The 18,635-nt window shown below is 29.9% G+C and overlaps 1 protein-coding gene across 1 annotated transcript in view; it reads right to left on the reverse strand.

Annotated features, from left to right (window-relative positions):
* The window catches only part of LOC129940115 (all trans-polyprenyl-diphosphate synthase PDSS1), a 44,636-nt gene that overhangs the window by 11,119 nt on the left and 14,882 nt on the right, over positions 1 to 18,635 (reverse strand). Inside the window, exons 2-5 of the mRNA XM_056048359.1 lie at positions 13,488 to 13,661; positions 11,370 to 11,509; positions 5,089 to 5,230; positions 1,242 to 1,331 (exon numbers count right to left, since the gene is read on the reverse strand). Of these exons, the coding sequence (XP_055904334.1) occupies positions 1,242 to 1,331; positions 5,089 to 5,230; positions 11,370 to 11,509; positions 13,488 to 13,661 (546 nt within the window). The remainder of the gene's footprint in view (positions 1 to 1,241; positions 1,332 to 5,088; positions 5,231 to 11,369; positions 11,510 to 13,487; positions 13,662 to 18,635) is intronic.

Raw genomic sequence — 18,635 nt, forward strand, 5'->3', positions numbered from 1 at the left:
ACGGAACATCAATTTTGCGTACTATTTTTTTTAGATTTTAATTTTTATACAAAAACCGACTGTTTTATTTTCATGAAGATTACTAAATGCCGAAAACAATATTTTCCATAAGACGAAGTTAGTTTGAAGCCAATATTTGTAATTTTGGAAAAGATATTTAAGTCGAAAATCAATTTTAACCAAGTTTAAGTAACTTTGTTTGTAAAAGAAACTGTCAATTGGTTATTTCCTTAAATTTAACAATTTTTATTGAAAAAATATATATTTTCATAAGATGAAATCAGTTTCAAGCCAATATCTTTAATTTTCCAAAAGATATTTAAGTCGAAAATCTGTATTTACCAACTTTTAATAGTTTTTTTTAAGTTGTTTTGTTTTGTTATTGTAAAAAAAAAAGGTCAATTCGATTTTTATCAAACTTTTACCAGATGTCAAATTATTTGAGGAGAAAATGTTTGTTTAGTTTTTTTTTTTGATTATAAAAAAAACCGTTGATTGATTTTTTTTTTTCCAATTGTTGCAATTGCAATTTATAATACGCAGTTTAATTCAAGTCGCAAGCGTTATTAGTTCGCGAGATATTTTGGATTAACCACGAGTCTTTTCTGCATCTTTTTGCATCATTATCTGTAAAACAAACTTGGGATACTGACGATACAAAATTTTCTCGAACGTACGTACATACGCTACACCCGCACAGACAGCTCTCTAAAAATCTTTTATTTAGTTTCTAGGGAACATTGAAACGTCGAAAAAATTCAAAATTTTCAATTCGACAAATCCGACCGATTACAATAACTTCCTATGGGAAGTGAAACATTTAAAAAGTCAGGTTAAACGCAAGTCGTTCAAAAAGTTTAAGAATTATTAACAATTCAAACCTACTTAAAAAAATGAAACTTAAGAAAACCCTCCACTTGACGAGAAAAAAGGGTTCTCAAGACCATATGACTTGAAATATGGATAGTATCAAACGGTTTTTGATTTTGATATCTCGAACTTTATTATATTTTTTTGTATTTTTCAAAAGTCTAAAAAGTGTGTTTTCTTTCTAAAATTATAGGTACTAAATTCAATAACTGACTTTTGCTGGTACATTAATGTAGTTCCGTCATTTATACAATCAACTTGTATTCCACACAAGTTGGATGGCATATTATTCATATGAAAATAAAAGACTAAACATAAAACTGAATAGAATATTGTTATTTAAAAAAAAATGTTTGCAAACAACAATTTACCTGGCTGAGTATAATCGTCACATCGTTATTTCCCAAACGTGCTATCATTATGGATGCCACTGAAAGAATATAATCTCCAGCCATTGTAACCTAAAAATGTAAAAAAAAAACTAAATAAAGCAAGTAATATTTTTAAGTAATAAATCTATTCCTAAAAGGCAAGGTCGAAAAGAATTGAGCGAAACAAGATAATTTGCCTGAAATAAATTCACACTTATGTAAGTGGTTCTTCACAAGAGTAGAAGGCTTTGTGTGGGTGTGGGTTTTTTATTTTTCAAAAAAGGTACCCACTTATGTATTCAAAGCAATAAGCACATCACGTTCCTAAATTGACAATAATCAAACAAAATCATTAGATGTTAACACAAAATACAAAGACCCACTTTTAGAATTGAACTTCCTGAAGTTGTTATTTTATGATATAAGTATGTACATAAATACATTATTTGTTTGTTATTGTAAACCATAAGGTTAAAGTTTCAATACTATACAGCTCAGCCAAATCTTCCCAAAAAAAAGTGCTAAGATCGCAAAGCGTAATGCGTAATTTTTGTATTTTTTTCTATCCGATGGATGGAAATCTTCAATCAGTAAAAATCGGTACCTACGTAGTATTGTAGGGCTCTTAATATTCTAAGGCCACCGGTGAATCATGAGTTATCTATGGAAGATCGGCAAATAAGTTATTTCTTAATTAATAGTTCACTTTAAGGGAAGCATAAAGTTATAATACTTCTAGATAGCTTTAAAACCATCAGATCAAGAAGCTATCTCTCTATCACAACCGGGCACTGTTTAATAGGAAAGCACACCACGCGGCTAGGAGTATTCTCAAATGACTTTAGTAGAAACTGTAAGGATGAGGAAGAGCAGGAAACAGTTCATCACCTCCTCTGTACAAGTCCTGCTCTGGCTCAGAAGGCAACAATTTCCTAGGAGAATTCTTCTATAACAATCTAAACGATCGCAATCATATTAACATAATCAGTATTTCGCGTTTCGTAAGGGACTCAAACTGGTTTTTTGAGCTTAGAAGATAGATTCAAGACCATTAAACTTTATCATGTACAGCCACTTTAACCTGCAGTATCATTAGCAAAGTTGGCTATGATAGTGTTGAAATTCAATGGAATATCCCTTGTATATAAAAGATACAAGGTTGGTCCTAGAACACTTCCTTGCGGCACGCCGCCGCCTTTAATTTGTATTAGTTCCGAGCAATTTTGATCATACCATTCTCTAAAAAGTCGTTTCGTAACAAAAGATTTCATTTGCCAATGCCAAACCTTGCAGAAGACTTGAGCAAAACTTGAGAATTTTTACTATAGATAACTTTTATTTACACATGCTTTCTACGTCTTTGAGTGTGGTGCGACAAAAGGAATTTCACAAACGCCCAGCCAAATTGGCTGGGAATGGCTTAAAAACGTTTCAGGTTTTGGATATTTTTACCATCTCGAGATTTTATTATCGGGTCTTTAAAAGAATCGAGGATCATCTTAAAATCATCTGTCGTCAGACTTTTCAGAAATCTACTTAGTGAATTGTTTTTAAACTCACTGATTTTGTTTTTACAATTCGCAATTGTATTTGCGAAAAGCTTGGCGTCGTTCTTAAACTCTTTCTTTTGTATACAAATACTTACTTTTGACACTTGAGTTTTATTAGTAATCTTAGGTTGGTCTATAAGGTCTATGCTTTTGTTTGCATTCCATGTTGCTGTTTTAAGTGTTTCTTAAGAGCGACTTTTTAAGTCTTCTTCGTTAATTTTTTTTTAAAATAAGCTCTAGAGTTTTTTGTATACATTTTCGTAGATATTTCGCTCATCTTTAACAATATAAAGAAACCCATGCAACAGTCCTTAGTTAAATGCATGTCTAGTGCCTACCTTCGTGTTTACAAGAAGCAAACTCACGATTTCAGTACATATTTACATTGTGATTCAATTTTCGACTTTAGAATTAGTTTAAATTTGACAATTAAGCCCCTAATTGATTTAATAATCTAAACCTTCTTTCAAGACTTTAGTTATCTTTGAAAGTGAGCATAAATACAGATAGAGAAGATACCTCATTTTTGTCGTTGGTTTTTCAGTGCAATTTTGGATTATACCATTTTAAATAAGATTAGTGGCTTGAAAGCCTTTGTATAGGTTGCACACAAAGTTTATTTACCAGCACATGAAGAGTGAAGGTCCTTGCCCACTACTTTTATCAATTTTATAGCTTTACATTCGTATGAGTGTCACTGAATTCGATTTCTATTCAATTCAAATGTTTGATTGAAATACAAAATAAATTATGAAAACTATGACAAACTGCAAATAATTGCATTTAAAAACTTAGTAGGACCCATTCTTTGGATGATAATGAAGCAGCATATTTCTTTAATCACTCAATTTCACAATTGTTTTTAATTAAAAAGTCCGTCACGCCTGATATAAGCTTTGAATCGCAATAACTTAGAAACAGAAAGAAAAAAAAATATTAAACTATTATTAAGTTGTGAAATTATGTAATACAAAAGCAAGTATATTTCTCCTGAGCTAATCAGTCAACAGTTATAACTTTCACCTGCCATATGTTTTCATTTAGTCACTATTTAAAATTGATTAATGTTTCACTATATTCATTCATACATAACTTTTTGTTTTGTTACGAACAAGGAAGCGTATTAGAACTTGAAACTTATGTTAAGTTGATTTTCTGACTTAATTTAACGGTTATATAAGTAATATTTTCATTTTAAATGGTCTTGTGAATATCAAAACAAACATTAGGTAGTTATTTTTTTTATTTCTCGAAATAATTTAAATTTTGACATTGGTTAGTCTATAATAATTTTGCAAACTAAGCATAATATGGACTAATTGCCAAATTGCTTTGATCGAGATTTTGACTTTTATAGCCGCAATACAGATCATTGAGATAGCTGAAAACAACAATAACAACAACAAAAATAACCATAAATAACGCTAATTGCCGTTGATTGATCAGAGACTATGGTGAAACTACACATAACTTCCAGGTGTGAAATCAACATATTCGGCATTCGGGTTTCAAAATATGTTTCCATTCTTCAAAAAAGTACAAGAACAGGGTGATTATTCGTTAAGTTAATTAAAAAAATAAACTTTTGGTGATAATTATAGCACTTATAGGTATAGCCTTATTATTTGATGTTTAAAAATGTTATTCCAAGGTCTGTACATACCACAACCAAGTAAGTGTTTTTCATAGACATGTTCGGGTTCACACGGGTGCGATAAAATAACAAAACATTAACCAAGACGTTTTAATGTATGTTTTATTATTGAACAAAAAAAATAAAGTTATTTGCTAGGACACATGACATATGTATGTTTCGCGTAATTAAGCTTAAAATAGGTTTTGTTTTGTCAAACATTAAACTTGCAGAAATTTAACATCACAAAAAGTATGGGTCAAATAAATTTACATGGGCATTGAAAAGTATTTTAACTTAGCCGACCAAAAATTAATAACGTTTATTTTTTATATTAGGTGGAGGATTTAAAAAAAATACTTTTAATCTAAGAAATATACTTTTAAACAACGGCAGTAAATTTTGTAGTTAATTTTAAAAGCTTGAACAACATCCTACACATAGCTAGATAGACCTCCTCTTCTGACGCTTCTACAAAATACTCCTATCACTCTTGTCAACAAGCATGTTTTAGTATTAGTTAAAAATATAAATGTTTTGTTTATTTAAATTTTGAATGAAGGACGTCTTCTACTTCAAAATTAATAAAATAAATACCTTTTTTTTGAATCTGTTAATCGACAGAGCTATATTACTTAAAATTTATATTAACACTATAACACACCTTCTTGTGATTCCATAAAGCATTCACGCTGGGTTTTCCTCGTCTGAAGTCTGATTGATCGATAACGTCATCATGAACTAAACTAGCTGAATGCACCATTTCTGAGAACAGTGCTATTTGTCTTTGCATGGATAGAATGTGTCTGCAAATATAAAAAATAGGTACATTCATATTATATTGTTATTTAAATATAAATAAAATAAATAAATTAAGTCCGTTGAGAACTAGAGCCAAGTGACTTACAACTCTCAACCATTCTTGAGTTCGAGTAATGTTGTCAGGGATAGGTCCCCTCTATCTATACAGTTTTAAGCCAAATCCGATCGGATAATTTGAGAAACTATTTTTAATGACAAAAATTACACTTGAAGATTTGTCAATTCCTCGCAAAAGGCAGTATCAGAAAAGGGCTAGCTAGAAAGTGAGCTGTCAGTAAAGACGAGCTGTTAAGTGAGGTGAGTCGTTGGATGAGCTGAACTGTGAGTGCAGATAAATTGTATGTGAGCCGAGCAGAGCTGTGCCGATTTTTTTTTGGTGTGGAGTGTGTTATCATTATTTGATATTTATTTATATTTTTAAAACATAAATATTCATTCAATATTGTATTTAACCACACTGATAACTTCCCATCCCATCTGTCGATTTGTCCTTGTTACAATTTTTCATATAAAGAAAAATATTTAGTTTTAAAATTTAGTTTTATTAAATTGATTTTTAGTCCAAAACAATTTTTTACCAATTTTAGTAGCATTTCTTAAATTTTTCAAATTGGATGAATGAAACTAATTTGAAGATTCAAGAACCGAACATCAATTTTTACCAAATTTGAGTACTATTTTTTGTAGATTTAATTTGTTGTAAAAAAACGGACTAAGCTGCTGAATTTTTATAAAAAAAACTATTGAATATCAAATGTAAAGTTTTCTGTGAAATAAAAAAACTTTGAAGGCAATATTTTTAATTTTTGAAAAGCTATTTGAATCGAAAGTAAATTTTTACCAAGTTTTAGTATTAGGTTTTTATTTTTTGTAAAAAACTGTCAATTCGATTTTTCTCAAAATTTTACTGAATGTTGACAACATTATTTTTTAAAAGATAAAAGTTGTTTGAAGCCAATATCTTAAAGTTTTGAAAAGATATTTGAGTAGAATATCACTTTTTACCAACTTTTGTTAAATTTTCTTTGAAGTTTTTATTTTTTGTAAAAAAACCATCAATTCAATTTTTCTCACAATTTAACCGAATGTTGAAAACAATATTTCTTATAAGATAAAAATAGTAGGAAGCATAATCTCAAAGTTTTGAAAAGATATTTGAGTCGAAATTCAATTTTTACCAGCTTTGAGTAATGTTTTTTGTAAAAAAAACTGTAAATTTGATTTTTCTCAAAATCTTACCAGATGTTAAAAACGTTATTATTCTTTGCACAAAATTGTTTTGGAGATAAAATCATTTTGTATTCGTAAAATATTCGAGGTGGAAAATGTTTTTTTCAGTTTTTTTGATTTATAAAAAAACCGTTAATTGGATTTTTCAAAAAATATACTTGTTTTGTATCACGTTACAATATATTGTATACAATTTAATTTAATTCTTTAGAGTTTTTGGTTCGTGAGATATTTAGGGTTAACCAAAATTGTCACCTTTTTATAAAACTGCTATCGTAAAAAAAAAAACCACCTACGCAATTTTCTTGAGAGCCTTTTCTGCAGCTTTCCGCCTTATTATCTGTATAACAAAAATTATTTGAAGTTGATATCTTTTCTGGTTCTTGATTTATGGAAGACGAAAAAAACATCGCAAACGTACGGACGTACGAACGTACGTACACACGCACGCACAGACATCTTTCTAAAAATCTTTTATTCGACTCTAAGAACCTTGAAACGTCGAGAAATGTCAAAATTTTCAATTTTACAAATCGGACCCATTACAATAACTTCTTATGGGAAGTTAATAAACGTAAATAACACCATATGAAATTATCAAAACAATTAGCTTAAATTAAATGTGTTATCATTGATGTTTTACATATTATGTCGCATTTCAAAATGTTCATTATTCAACTTGTATCGGCTTAAGTTAATAATTTCTCAGGAATATGAACACTTAAATGACATCGTTTTTATAATAATAATGAACTACAGGAAAAACAAATAACAATTCCCTGTTCTTGTCAAAGTTAGGACCAGAAACCACTCCCAGTTTTCCGATAAAACTAAATAACTGATACGCATTTAAGACAAAACAACTAAATTGGATACGTAATAAATAAGCAAGAGTCAAGAAAGCTCTGGTTTCCTACAAAAAAAAAAACATTGGTAACACTGGTCAACAAGGCTTTTTTAATGGTTTTCTTAATTGCACTTTTCCATAGGGTTTTAATGGCCTTAATAAAAATCTGACTGTAAAATTAAAGCATCTCATCAGGTTTTTAAGATATCACTTTTTAAAAATTCGAAAAACACGTACATGAGGCTTTTTTAAGGCTATTTAAATTTAATAAAATACGTGACTGTTTTCCAAATCTATAATCATATTCTTAAATATTCAGTTGAAATATTTATATTATTTCATATAATATTCGAAAAAAGTTGTTGGCCTTATCTGTCTTTCAGAAAAGTTAAAGAAACTCTAAACCATTTATGCTAACATAGTTTTAACAGAAAAAGGCAAAACGGTTTGAAAGTAACTTTTTTTCTAAAGAATCTGTTATTAAAAAAAAAATTACTATATCAAGTTTTTGAAATATAGTACAAATATAAAAATAATGTTGAGCAATTACTTCATATTAAAATCTGGATTCGAAATGAGCAGTACAAAATTTAGCCCAAAACGTATCTTCCAAAACATAAGTTTTAAAAAATAAAAATAAAGGCATAATAAAATAAGATCATCCCTGTGTGGTTTGAAATTCAAGTAAAGCAGTTCTCCTCTTGCTCTAAAAATAGTTAATATATTGAAAGTACTATTTGCATCCCGAAAATTATTGGATTCATTTACGTCGTAATTAAGTGTGCAGTAATATCGTCTATAAGAGATGACTGGGACTGCGCTTGCTCTTTAAACTCCTCTCTCAGTTTCTCATCCTGTCTCCTTATGAAAACATACGTACATTTAGATCCAGGTTTTAAACGACAAAGATTTGGAAGAGATAGCATACGTTACAACAAGCCTAGTCAGACGGTTAGATTTAATAAAAAATCATAACTTTTAGAAATTGCTCTAAATTGTATTTGAAACAAATATTTTATCATACAATTTATTGTTAAGGAATGTTTTCATTTTAAACGTAGGATCAAAAATCCAGTTTTTGGTTGTTTTTCGCATTTAAAAAGAGGAATATTTTAAAATCTTGATGTGATAGAAATATTTTAAGGCCAGATTCGAATTTTATCCTTTAAATAACTACTGTTGTGCGACAAACCGTTCTTTTGTCGATTAGTAAAATAAACCGGAAACAGTGAAACCCGGAATTACACATTGGTTATAACTTATAAACATCGGTAAACAGGCTGATTCTACTGTACTGTGTGGCAGTTTAGTGGACAGCATTACACAAAGATGCGCTGCGCTGCTGTCATAACACTAAAGGATTCACAAGAAAATATAAACAAATTACTTACATTAAGTTTCTATTTACTCGTATTTCTTGTTTTTAATTTTTTTTTTCTATGAAAACAATGAAATCTGCTATTTTTTGCTCCCTCAATAAGATAAGTACCCGTGGCATGATGTAGTGCGTTGGAATGTCATGCCTGTGCCACCTTAATTTAAAAAAAAAATAATTTTCGCGGGTACTGCTTCTTGCGAGGAATTAAAAAATCCTTCAAGAGTAATTCTTGTCATGAAAAAGTGCTTTCTCAAATTAGCCGTTCGGATTCGGCCTAAAATTGTAGGTCCCTTCCATTCCTGACAATAGTACTCGCACACAGGAATGGTTGAGAGTTGTAAGTCACTAGGCCCTGGTTCCCAACGGACTGTTGCGCCACCTTATTTAATTTAAATTAAGATAATAATTTACCATTCATCATTATTTTTATATTAATATTATAGTAAATAAATTATATTGTAGTAAATGCTACTGAGTTTAATTTTGAAGAAAATGTATATAAAATGAAAAAAAATACATTAAACATAACACGTTTCATTTAAAATTAAATATACTTAGAAAATCACTGATATTTTACTGATTGCTGTAGGTATTGCAACATGGACTGTCTATGGGAATGGCGTTAAGGGAATAGAAAGATTTTATAATATTGGGTGAAGCATTTCTAATAAATACAAAAATTTGAAGGTTTTCGCCTAAAATTAGGTTGATATATAATTAAATAAAGATTTTAACATTCCCCAAATAAAATATGTGTCGTAAGAATTATCACCTATTATTATAATTATTTAATTATAATATTCACATAATTAATAGCTTGAATTTTAATTTAATTTGTTTGAGGTTTTTTGATACTGTTTGTCTTTATGCCCAATCCACGAGTAATAATTTGTAAATGCGTTGAACTATTTCTTCTTATGTTTTTCTATTGTTTACAAAAATGAAATATAAACTATGGAAGAAAGACCTTAAGAAATGTTTACTATTTATTTGTTGTTTGCTATATTTTGGTATATCTGTCTTCAGGAATTTTTTTTAGGCCCTTGAATTAATAATTAAAATTTGTTAATATGTTAAATTCAATATTGTTTGTAAATAAATTGTGAATATGAATAATATAACGTTGACACCTTTTTTTTAAATTGTTTTTAAAGCATCTAATAGTATGCAAAATTTAAAAAGAAAATTACTTCGATTCTTATTTCATTAACAAACAATACGCACCCACACGCCAGTGTACCATTAGTTTTTACTATTCAAAAAATTAAAATACACTGTTCAAAAATAATAATTTATTTATTTTTCTACTAAATTATACTAAAAAGCAGTAGTTGTAATGGTTTCTTCTCAAAATAATACATTTTAACTTGAGGATAATGTAAAGTACATCTTAATGATACCAAAGGGCTTGTAAGAACCTGAGAAAAATAGAGTTGTGTATTGATCTTGATATTCTTTTATGGATTTCATTAACAACCTAACGGGTGTTTTTTTGAGACGTGTGGTTTTCAATTAATAAGAAGACTTACTTGTAAACAACGTGTCCAAATTGCGCAAATTTAATACCGTAATAATAGTTCGGTTCGCGCAACGCATCGCCTTCTGCGTCCAATATTCAGTCCACATAACTACCCAGAAGAGTCGGTAATTCGGGCGCAACGAAGACGGAGCAGAGTATGGAAGAATACCCGAATAAGTGCATCCGCCATTGCCAACAACAACAGGAGCCAAGCCCATCCACTTTATGAAATATTTTTCGTGAGGATGTTTGCGGTCCCACAAAATTCAACTCGAATTGAAGCCAAACGACCATCAAGTGCATCGCACGTTTGGTTTATAGGTCTACAAAGAGATATCCACCTATTCCGATTTTTAAAAGCAAATTTTGTTCAGCGATGGTATTTTTGGTATTTAGACTCATTATGATCCACAAGCCGAGAAAAAAGACACTGATTCGAGTGCTCTGCCAATAGCAGTACGCATTCATTGGCTCCTTATTTTTTTAACAATAAAGCGGGTGATAATGTTAAATTTAATGGGGAATGGTAAAGAGCCATAGTCAATGATTTTTGCATGCCTGAGGGTGTTGATGTGGACGACCTTTAGTTCCAACAAGACAGCGGAGCTACAGGAAACTTTTAGGCAGCGCTTTATCTAGCGTTTCAAATACTTTCTGATTTTTATCCCTATAATATATAGTTTTAGAATTCTGAAGTTTTAATAGATGCTGGAAATACTGTATATGCTTTTCGGTGATGAATGGCACCTCTAGGAAGTGGAAGAAACAAATTTGTTCGTAAGGTTATTGTCAATCAATCCTATTCACCTCTGATACAGCAGTCACAGTCACATTACTGTGCCGGCTTGCAGTATAAAATACATATTCCAAATCTTTGCTTTATTTATTGTTATTGTGACAAAAAAACATAAAATTATATGCTGAACTGAAGTTGCATGCAATATGAATTTCAAAACCTTATTGTTACATTTAATTGTTCGTTGAATGCAATGCAAAATTAAGTTGCAAGTAGCACTTCATTTTAGACTCTTTTTGCACTACTTATTTTCAGCTACCACCATTGCAATAAATGCAGAATAATGTAAAGTAAATAATACTTAAAGCTTAAATTAATGTCGAATATACTACATCCACCACACATAATCTTACCTTGATTCTTTGTTTAAATGGTGGTTTATAGCTCTTGCCATTAGCAACGACACCATCGGCCGAAGTGCTTTACCTTGTCCATCAAAGTAATATGTTGAAATTGTTTCCAATTCAATTTGACTCGTACTCTGCCGCAATATCTGAAAGTTGACGGATAGAGCAAACATTAAAATCCATAAGCGACAAGACACGTTTCTTATATTTTGACAATGACAAGATAATTAAAATAATCGATGATCGCCTATTTAAAGATAACTATTTGACTCTTTTGTTTGTAACCATGTCGAATACAGAATTAAAGTATCTCTTATTTTTAAATGATAATGGAGTGGATTAAAAGGAAAGGGTGTAGATCCACCGTAACTAGGTCCACTAAGAAACTAAATTCTTACTAAATGCAGTCTTCTTTTAGGGACTTAATTTAGTTACCATTTCATGGTTTTGAGTGTGAACGAATTTTCTAATGGTTATTATTTACAAGGGAACAAAGATCCACTTTTTTGCTAATCTATATATTAATAGATTTTTGTATAGTGCATTTCCGGTTGATTACACTGAATTTCTGAAAAAAAAATTCAAGAAATTTACTTTATTCGAAAGATTTTTTGGCTGGCTCGGAAGTAGTCTAATCGGGAGGTCCAATTTTGATGACTTTTTACAATATTTATAGTCGTACATCGGCGAAAACACGGTAAATGTTGTTTCCCAAGTAGTCAATCTTTTCAGGCATATCAGACTAGCGGCTTTACATATTCTAACAAAAAATAGTCAAGCGGTGGTAAATCGTCTTGTTAAAACCACAGCTCCCAAAAATCATGGTTATTCAATTTTTAAACGAAAAAGTCTGAAATAATGGTTCTAAAGCGGTCACCATTGACTATAACGTTCTGACCAGCACCTTCAACAAAAGTGATCTTCATCGTTAAACGATATTTTTTTATGAAAATGGATCAACAGCAATCGTGTTGTGGGTACTATTTCCACAATTTTGACATTTATTTTCAAAATATAAAACCTAACATAAATCAATTAAAAAACTGACAAATGGCCGCCAGTTAAAATAGTGTTACCATACCTCTAAAAAAATTAATTGATCGAAAACGGTGTTATTTGCATAAATACACTTTGAATCGAATAATTTATAGTACGTTATGTAATCAAATTATTTAATGAAAAATTAATTTTGACATTGAAAATGAAGTGAAAGAGATCTCGAAATATTAGGAAAAAAATTAACATATCTACATATTGTAGAAAATATAAATTAATACATCTTTGATGTGTGGGAATCTTTTTTTTCGAAATTTATTGAATAATAGTGATTAAATTAATATGTTTTCACTTTTTCTCAAAATTTACTTTAGTTTCTGTATTTAATTCGCTCTCTAAAGCTTCTGCTACACACTTAAAGGTTTTTATTTTTCTATTAATTATTTATAACCATTTCATTTCAACAAAATATTAGTATTGATACATGCATACATTTATGCACATACTAACATTTCAATCAATCTTTTTTTATTCTTAAAGAAACCATAAAAAGCAAAGAATTTTGCATTAATTTACAAGTTTCCACCCATATTTCCAACACATTTTATATATGGGGCCAATTCATCACAAGATCGAAATGCTTATGTGAAGAAAAAAACTATCGGTCTATTAACTAAAGTTTATAAACGTACTTTTCAATAAAATATGTTCCGATAGCAATTTTTGTTTTTAGTTTAAATGAAATCGAAATTAAGTCATTTACTAAAATTTATTCTGCTTTGTAACACGGTACACAAACTTGTAAACCAGAATTGATACTTTGTTAAGCTGAAGGGAAAGGATTGAAATATAAAAAAAACATCTGGCATTTGTTATGATTTACTTTCCCATCATCATCTTTAAATGAGAAAAAAATGGCTGACCAAAGCAATTTGTCAGCAATTGGAAATATGATTTAAGGTCCATGAGGAATTTGTCTGTAAATCGACTGCTACCTAAAATTTGAAATAATAAGATTTTGTGTTGTTTTTATAAAAGCATCTGACGATCGGTTATACTTATGTATGTTCGTAAAATAAATAAATAAATAAATGTGCATACGCATGTACTAATATAGTTTTGTCTTACCTGTCTGACATCATCATAAAAATGTCTCAACTGATCATCCAATAAAATATAAGGATCGACTTGTGAATCAGGAACGGAACCAACTGGCAGTTGTGTATGAACTGAGCTGTATGGTCTGTGGCACGTATTTGAATTAACTGAAGACTTTGTGGATAGTGTCTTACTATTTTGAGTCTGAAAAAAAAAACAAAAAAATACATTTTTGAGAATTTGATATTGATTATTTAAAACAAAAGTTTCTTTGTATTTCTATAAAAAAAAAGAACCTAGGCATGGTGTTTCGGAGCTCTAATAAGGGCAATTAACTCCTCGATACATAAAATAAAGCCAAATTTGTTAAATTTTAATTAATTTTCACTTTTCTATTTTGTTGTAATTTAGAAAAATTTTAAATACCAAGTAATAATAAAACAAGTATAAATAATATTAAATTAAAGATATGTAATGAAAGAATGCTTTGTATATCGCCTAATCGTAAATTGGTGCAAGAATAAAAGCTGGTTGTATTATCTTTTTAATGTAAATATGGTTTAGGCTCTGTTGAAAGTTATGATTTGATAATTTGTTTTTAAATACTTAGTTTATTTTATCGTTATCAAATTGTAGTAATTTTTATATGTTTGAGCTATTGAAAATACAAAAATATTATTACTGTTCAGAATCTTAACATCAAATTTAAAAAACAAAATCTGTAGATACGGCTGGCTTGTAATGAGAAAAACCGATCGAATTTGTGTAACAATTATAAGACCTGTGACAAACAGGTGTCTGCGAGAGTCATTCGGAGACTCTAAAACGTTGTGTTTGTGTTGTCTTTAATGGAACTAACATTATAATGTAGAACTTTTAGGTTGGTCACCACACTCAATTGTTTTAAATATTATTAAAAAGTGTGGATTACACTGGTCAAAAAATCAACTTTTGTGTGTATCGTGGTTTACACGAAACTTTTGAAAGAATTTATTGTCCTGAATATTTTCTATATATCACGTTTTTAAAAATATTTCTTCCAAAAAAAAGCTCAACGTACAATGTTTTCACAAAGCACAAATCTTAATCTTCTAGATTCAGTTCAAATCATTTTAGATCTCACTTACTTTTCACTATGCTTCATTAGATATAAGAATAATTATGGGTCCTTATTTAACTTGATATATTTGAATAATTAGTTTTAGCCTTAATTTATAGTACTGATTCGGAGTGCGATTTTAGCTTTAAGAAATATTCCAAGAATTTAATGTTACTATGATTACTTATGATTACGAATTTGGAATAAGAACAATAATTTTGATCTTTGTAAACAACCGTTTCAGCATAAATGGTTCAGTTTTCTTTTATGGATTATGTTAGTCAGGTGAAGATTAACAACAAATTACGATTTTCTTTTTAAAATAAGTTAGATTAAAATGATCAAAATAAATAACAAATTTTAGAATTCAATTAAGCTTTAGCATAACTAATGTTATAAGCTAAACCACAAGAATTAGCAAGGGTTAGGGTTTCAAAACAACTTTTTATTCATATTTATAATCACACCTATTACCTATTCATAACTGACAATAGAAATATTTTTAGAATTCACAAAATATAAAAAAATTTCCATGGATAAATATTTACCGTCTTTTTGACGTTTTTCTTATTTACATATGTATATTCAAAAAAAGATTGATGTGTTTGCATTATTAAGAGTTAAGATCTTTGATATTTTTTGCAAAAAATAGATTTTTCTATTTACATAAAACCCTTCCAGGTGGTGACTATTTTTGTTTGTTAATTTTGCATAAAATATTATTACTAATTAAGAATAAGTTTATTTCATGATTTGAATGCAAATTCAACGCCAATGGTAATATTTTGTTTAAATGGTTAGCCAATTAATATTTAGAAAGACAATCAATCATATTGAATATATGTATGTACATCACAAATATCTTAAGTTTTAAACAAATATGTACATAATTTTATGCATAAATTAATGTATTACAATGTTTTTAATCAAGGTGGGTTTTCTTTTATAAGATGTTACTTTTATTTTATTTTTTGAAAATTTTAGGCAGATATTTTTATATTTACTTGTACGTTCTTAAAAATCAAATCATAGGATTGTATGTATATGTATGTAATTATATGTCCTCTTATGTATCTTATTTTATTTAATTAACTTAACATAGTAAGTTATTGTAATGGGTCCGATTTGTCAAATTAAAAAATTTTGACATTTCTCGACGTTCCAAGGTCCCTAGAGTCGAAATAAAAGATTTTTAGAAATATGTATGTGCATGCGTGTGTACGTACGTTCGTGCGACCGTATGTCCGTACGTTCGCGACGTTTTTTTCGTCGTCAACGTCGCTCAAGAACCAGAAGAGATATCGACTTTAAAGAAATTTTGTTATACAGATAATAATGCTGAAAGATGCAGAAAGGGCTCTCAAGCAGTTTGAGAAAAAGGTGAACATTTTCGTTAACCCTAAATATCTCACGAGGCAATGACGTTAGAGAATGAATTTAATTGTATATTGTAACGTGATACCAAACATGATAAACGGTTTTTTTATAAATCAACAAAACAGAACAAAAATTGTCACCTCAAAAAGTTTACGAATAAAAAATGATTTTATCTTCAAATCAATTTTGTGCAACTAAAAATACGTTTTTTACATCTGGTAAAATCTATTTTATAAAAAATATTTTCTTCAACATACGGTAAAATTTTACGAAAAATCTAATGGACAGTTTTTTTAAAGAAAATTTAACAAAGGTTGGTTTGTAAAATCGACAGATTAGAGAACGTTGTATCAAATCAAATGGGGTGGCGCAACAGTCCGTTGTGAACCAGGGCCTAGTGACTTACAACTCTCAACCATTCCTGTGTGCGAGTACTGTTGTCAGGAATGGAAGGGACCTACAATTTTTAAGGCCGAATCCGAACGGCTAGTTTGAGAAAGCACTTTTTCATGACAAGAATTACTCTTGAAGGATTTGTCAATTCCTCGCAAGAGGCAGTACCCGTGAAAATTAATTTTTTAAATTAAGCTGTCACAGGCTGGGATTGAACCCAAGACCCCTTGCATGACAGTCCAACGCACTAACCATCATGCCACGGGTACTACTACTACTAGAGAACGTTGTATGCTTCGTGAAAATGAACATAGGGTCAACTATGCACTCAACGAACCTAAAACTCGCTGTGTTAGAGAAACTAAGCTTATATCTAATAGTATTGATTTTGATTTTCATATAAGTAGATTTTTTTTCAAAAAAAAAACCTAAAACATACGTTACTAAAATATCGTAAAAATTGATTTTTGACTCAAATATCTTTTCAAAACTTTAAGATATTGGATTTAAACTACTTTTATCTTTTAAAAATTATTGTTTTCAACATTCAGTAAAATTTTGATAAAAATCTAATTGACAGTTTTTTTACAAAAATAAAAACTTAAAAAAAAAGACAATATTAAAACTTGGTAAAAATTTAGTTTCGACTCAAATAGCTTTACAAAAATTAAAAATATTGTCTTCAAACTATTTTTATTTTACAGAAAATATTGTTTTCAGTATTCAGTAGTTTCTTTATAAAAATCCAACAGTCTGTTTTTTTTTTCATACAAAAATAAAATCTACAAAAAATATTACGCAAATTTGGTAAAAATTGATGTTTGATTCTTGATATCTCTAAAATTAATTTCATTCATCCAATTTGTAAAAATTTAAGAAATGTTAAATTGATAAAATAAAACTTTCGACTAAAAATATTTTTAACAAAACTAGATTTTCAAAATAAACTATTTCTTTATATGAAAAATATTGTTGGTAATTTAAATTTTTTTCAGAATAATTCAAAATGGGGAGTTATCACTGTGGGTCGCAACCCAGCCTTTTTTTAATTTTATTTTATAACAAACAATATTACTAAACATAATGTCCAACTTTTAGGAAAACTGATATCAAAAATATCAATTTGTATTCTCCATTTTTTGAAAACTGATATATGTTGCTTTTTCTGCTTGGAGCTAATAACAAATATTGTGACCAAGATTATTGCAATCAAAAAAAGGCTGAACGCAATCACAATTTCTCATTCGTGAAAATAGGCAGAAAAAAAATATTTCTGATAAACGTATCTATCATTGGTGCACCGTAACTGGCTGCAAGGTTGCGTCAGGAACTCAAAAAGGAAGTTTCAACAGAAACTCTGAAAAAATGCATTCGCGAACTTGGTTTTAACGGTCTAGTTGGCCGAACAAAAAACCATTCATAATTGCTTGGTTAAACGACTCAACTTAGAAAAAGAGCATCAAAGATTTTGACTTTTGGAAAGAGTAATTTTTGCACATGAATCAAAATTTAATATCTTTGGTTCAGATGGACGGCAAAAATGGTATCGCGGACACAAAAACGGTGCTCCTTCCAAAAAAAATACTGTAGCAATAATCAAGCAAGGTGTTCGATCGGTGATGGTTTGGTTTTTTTTTTTCTGCAGCTGGGTACAAAACCAATTTACTTTTTACCAGGACAATAATCTAAAGCATATAAAGCTAACTTAAAGACTGCGATATCTACTACGGCGACTGCTACCGAGAACAAAGACAGCGTCTATTTGGGTGTGGATTTGTTGTTGGAACTAGGCTCAGGCAAAAAGTCTTGAGTTTCAACAGTGTGAGCGAGCGCATCACGACAATCCGCATCAAGGCTAAATTCGCCAACATAAGCCTAATATGCGCGCATGCCCCAACAGAGGAGAAAGATGAAGACACCAAAGATATGTTCTTCGAGCTCTTGGACAAGACATATGAGCAGTGCCCTGGCTATGACATTAAAATTGTCTTAGGAGATTTTAATGCCAAGCTAGGAAGAGAAGACATCTTTGGTGGCATAATCGGGAGATACAGCCTGCACGACACTACCTCCGACAACGGATTCAGGCTGGTCGATTTCGCTGCGGGGCGAGACGTTCTGGTAGCTAGTACGCAGTTCACGCATCTTAATATCCACAAGGGGACATGGAAATCTCCTGATCAATCAACCGTCAACCAGATTGACCACATTGCGATCGACGCACGACACTTCTCCAGTATCCAGGATATCCGAACATTCCGAGAGGCCAACATTGACTCGGACCACTACCTCGTTGTAGCCAAGGTACG

This window comes from Eupeodes corollae, chromosome 1, assembly GCF_945859685.1.
Source record: "Eupeodes corollae chromosome 1, idEupCoro1.1, whole genome shotgun sequence".
In the NCBI taxonomy this organism is placed as follows: domain Eukaryota; kingdom Metazoa; phylum Arthropoda; class Insecta; order Diptera; family Syrphidae; genus Eupeodes; species Eupeodes corollae.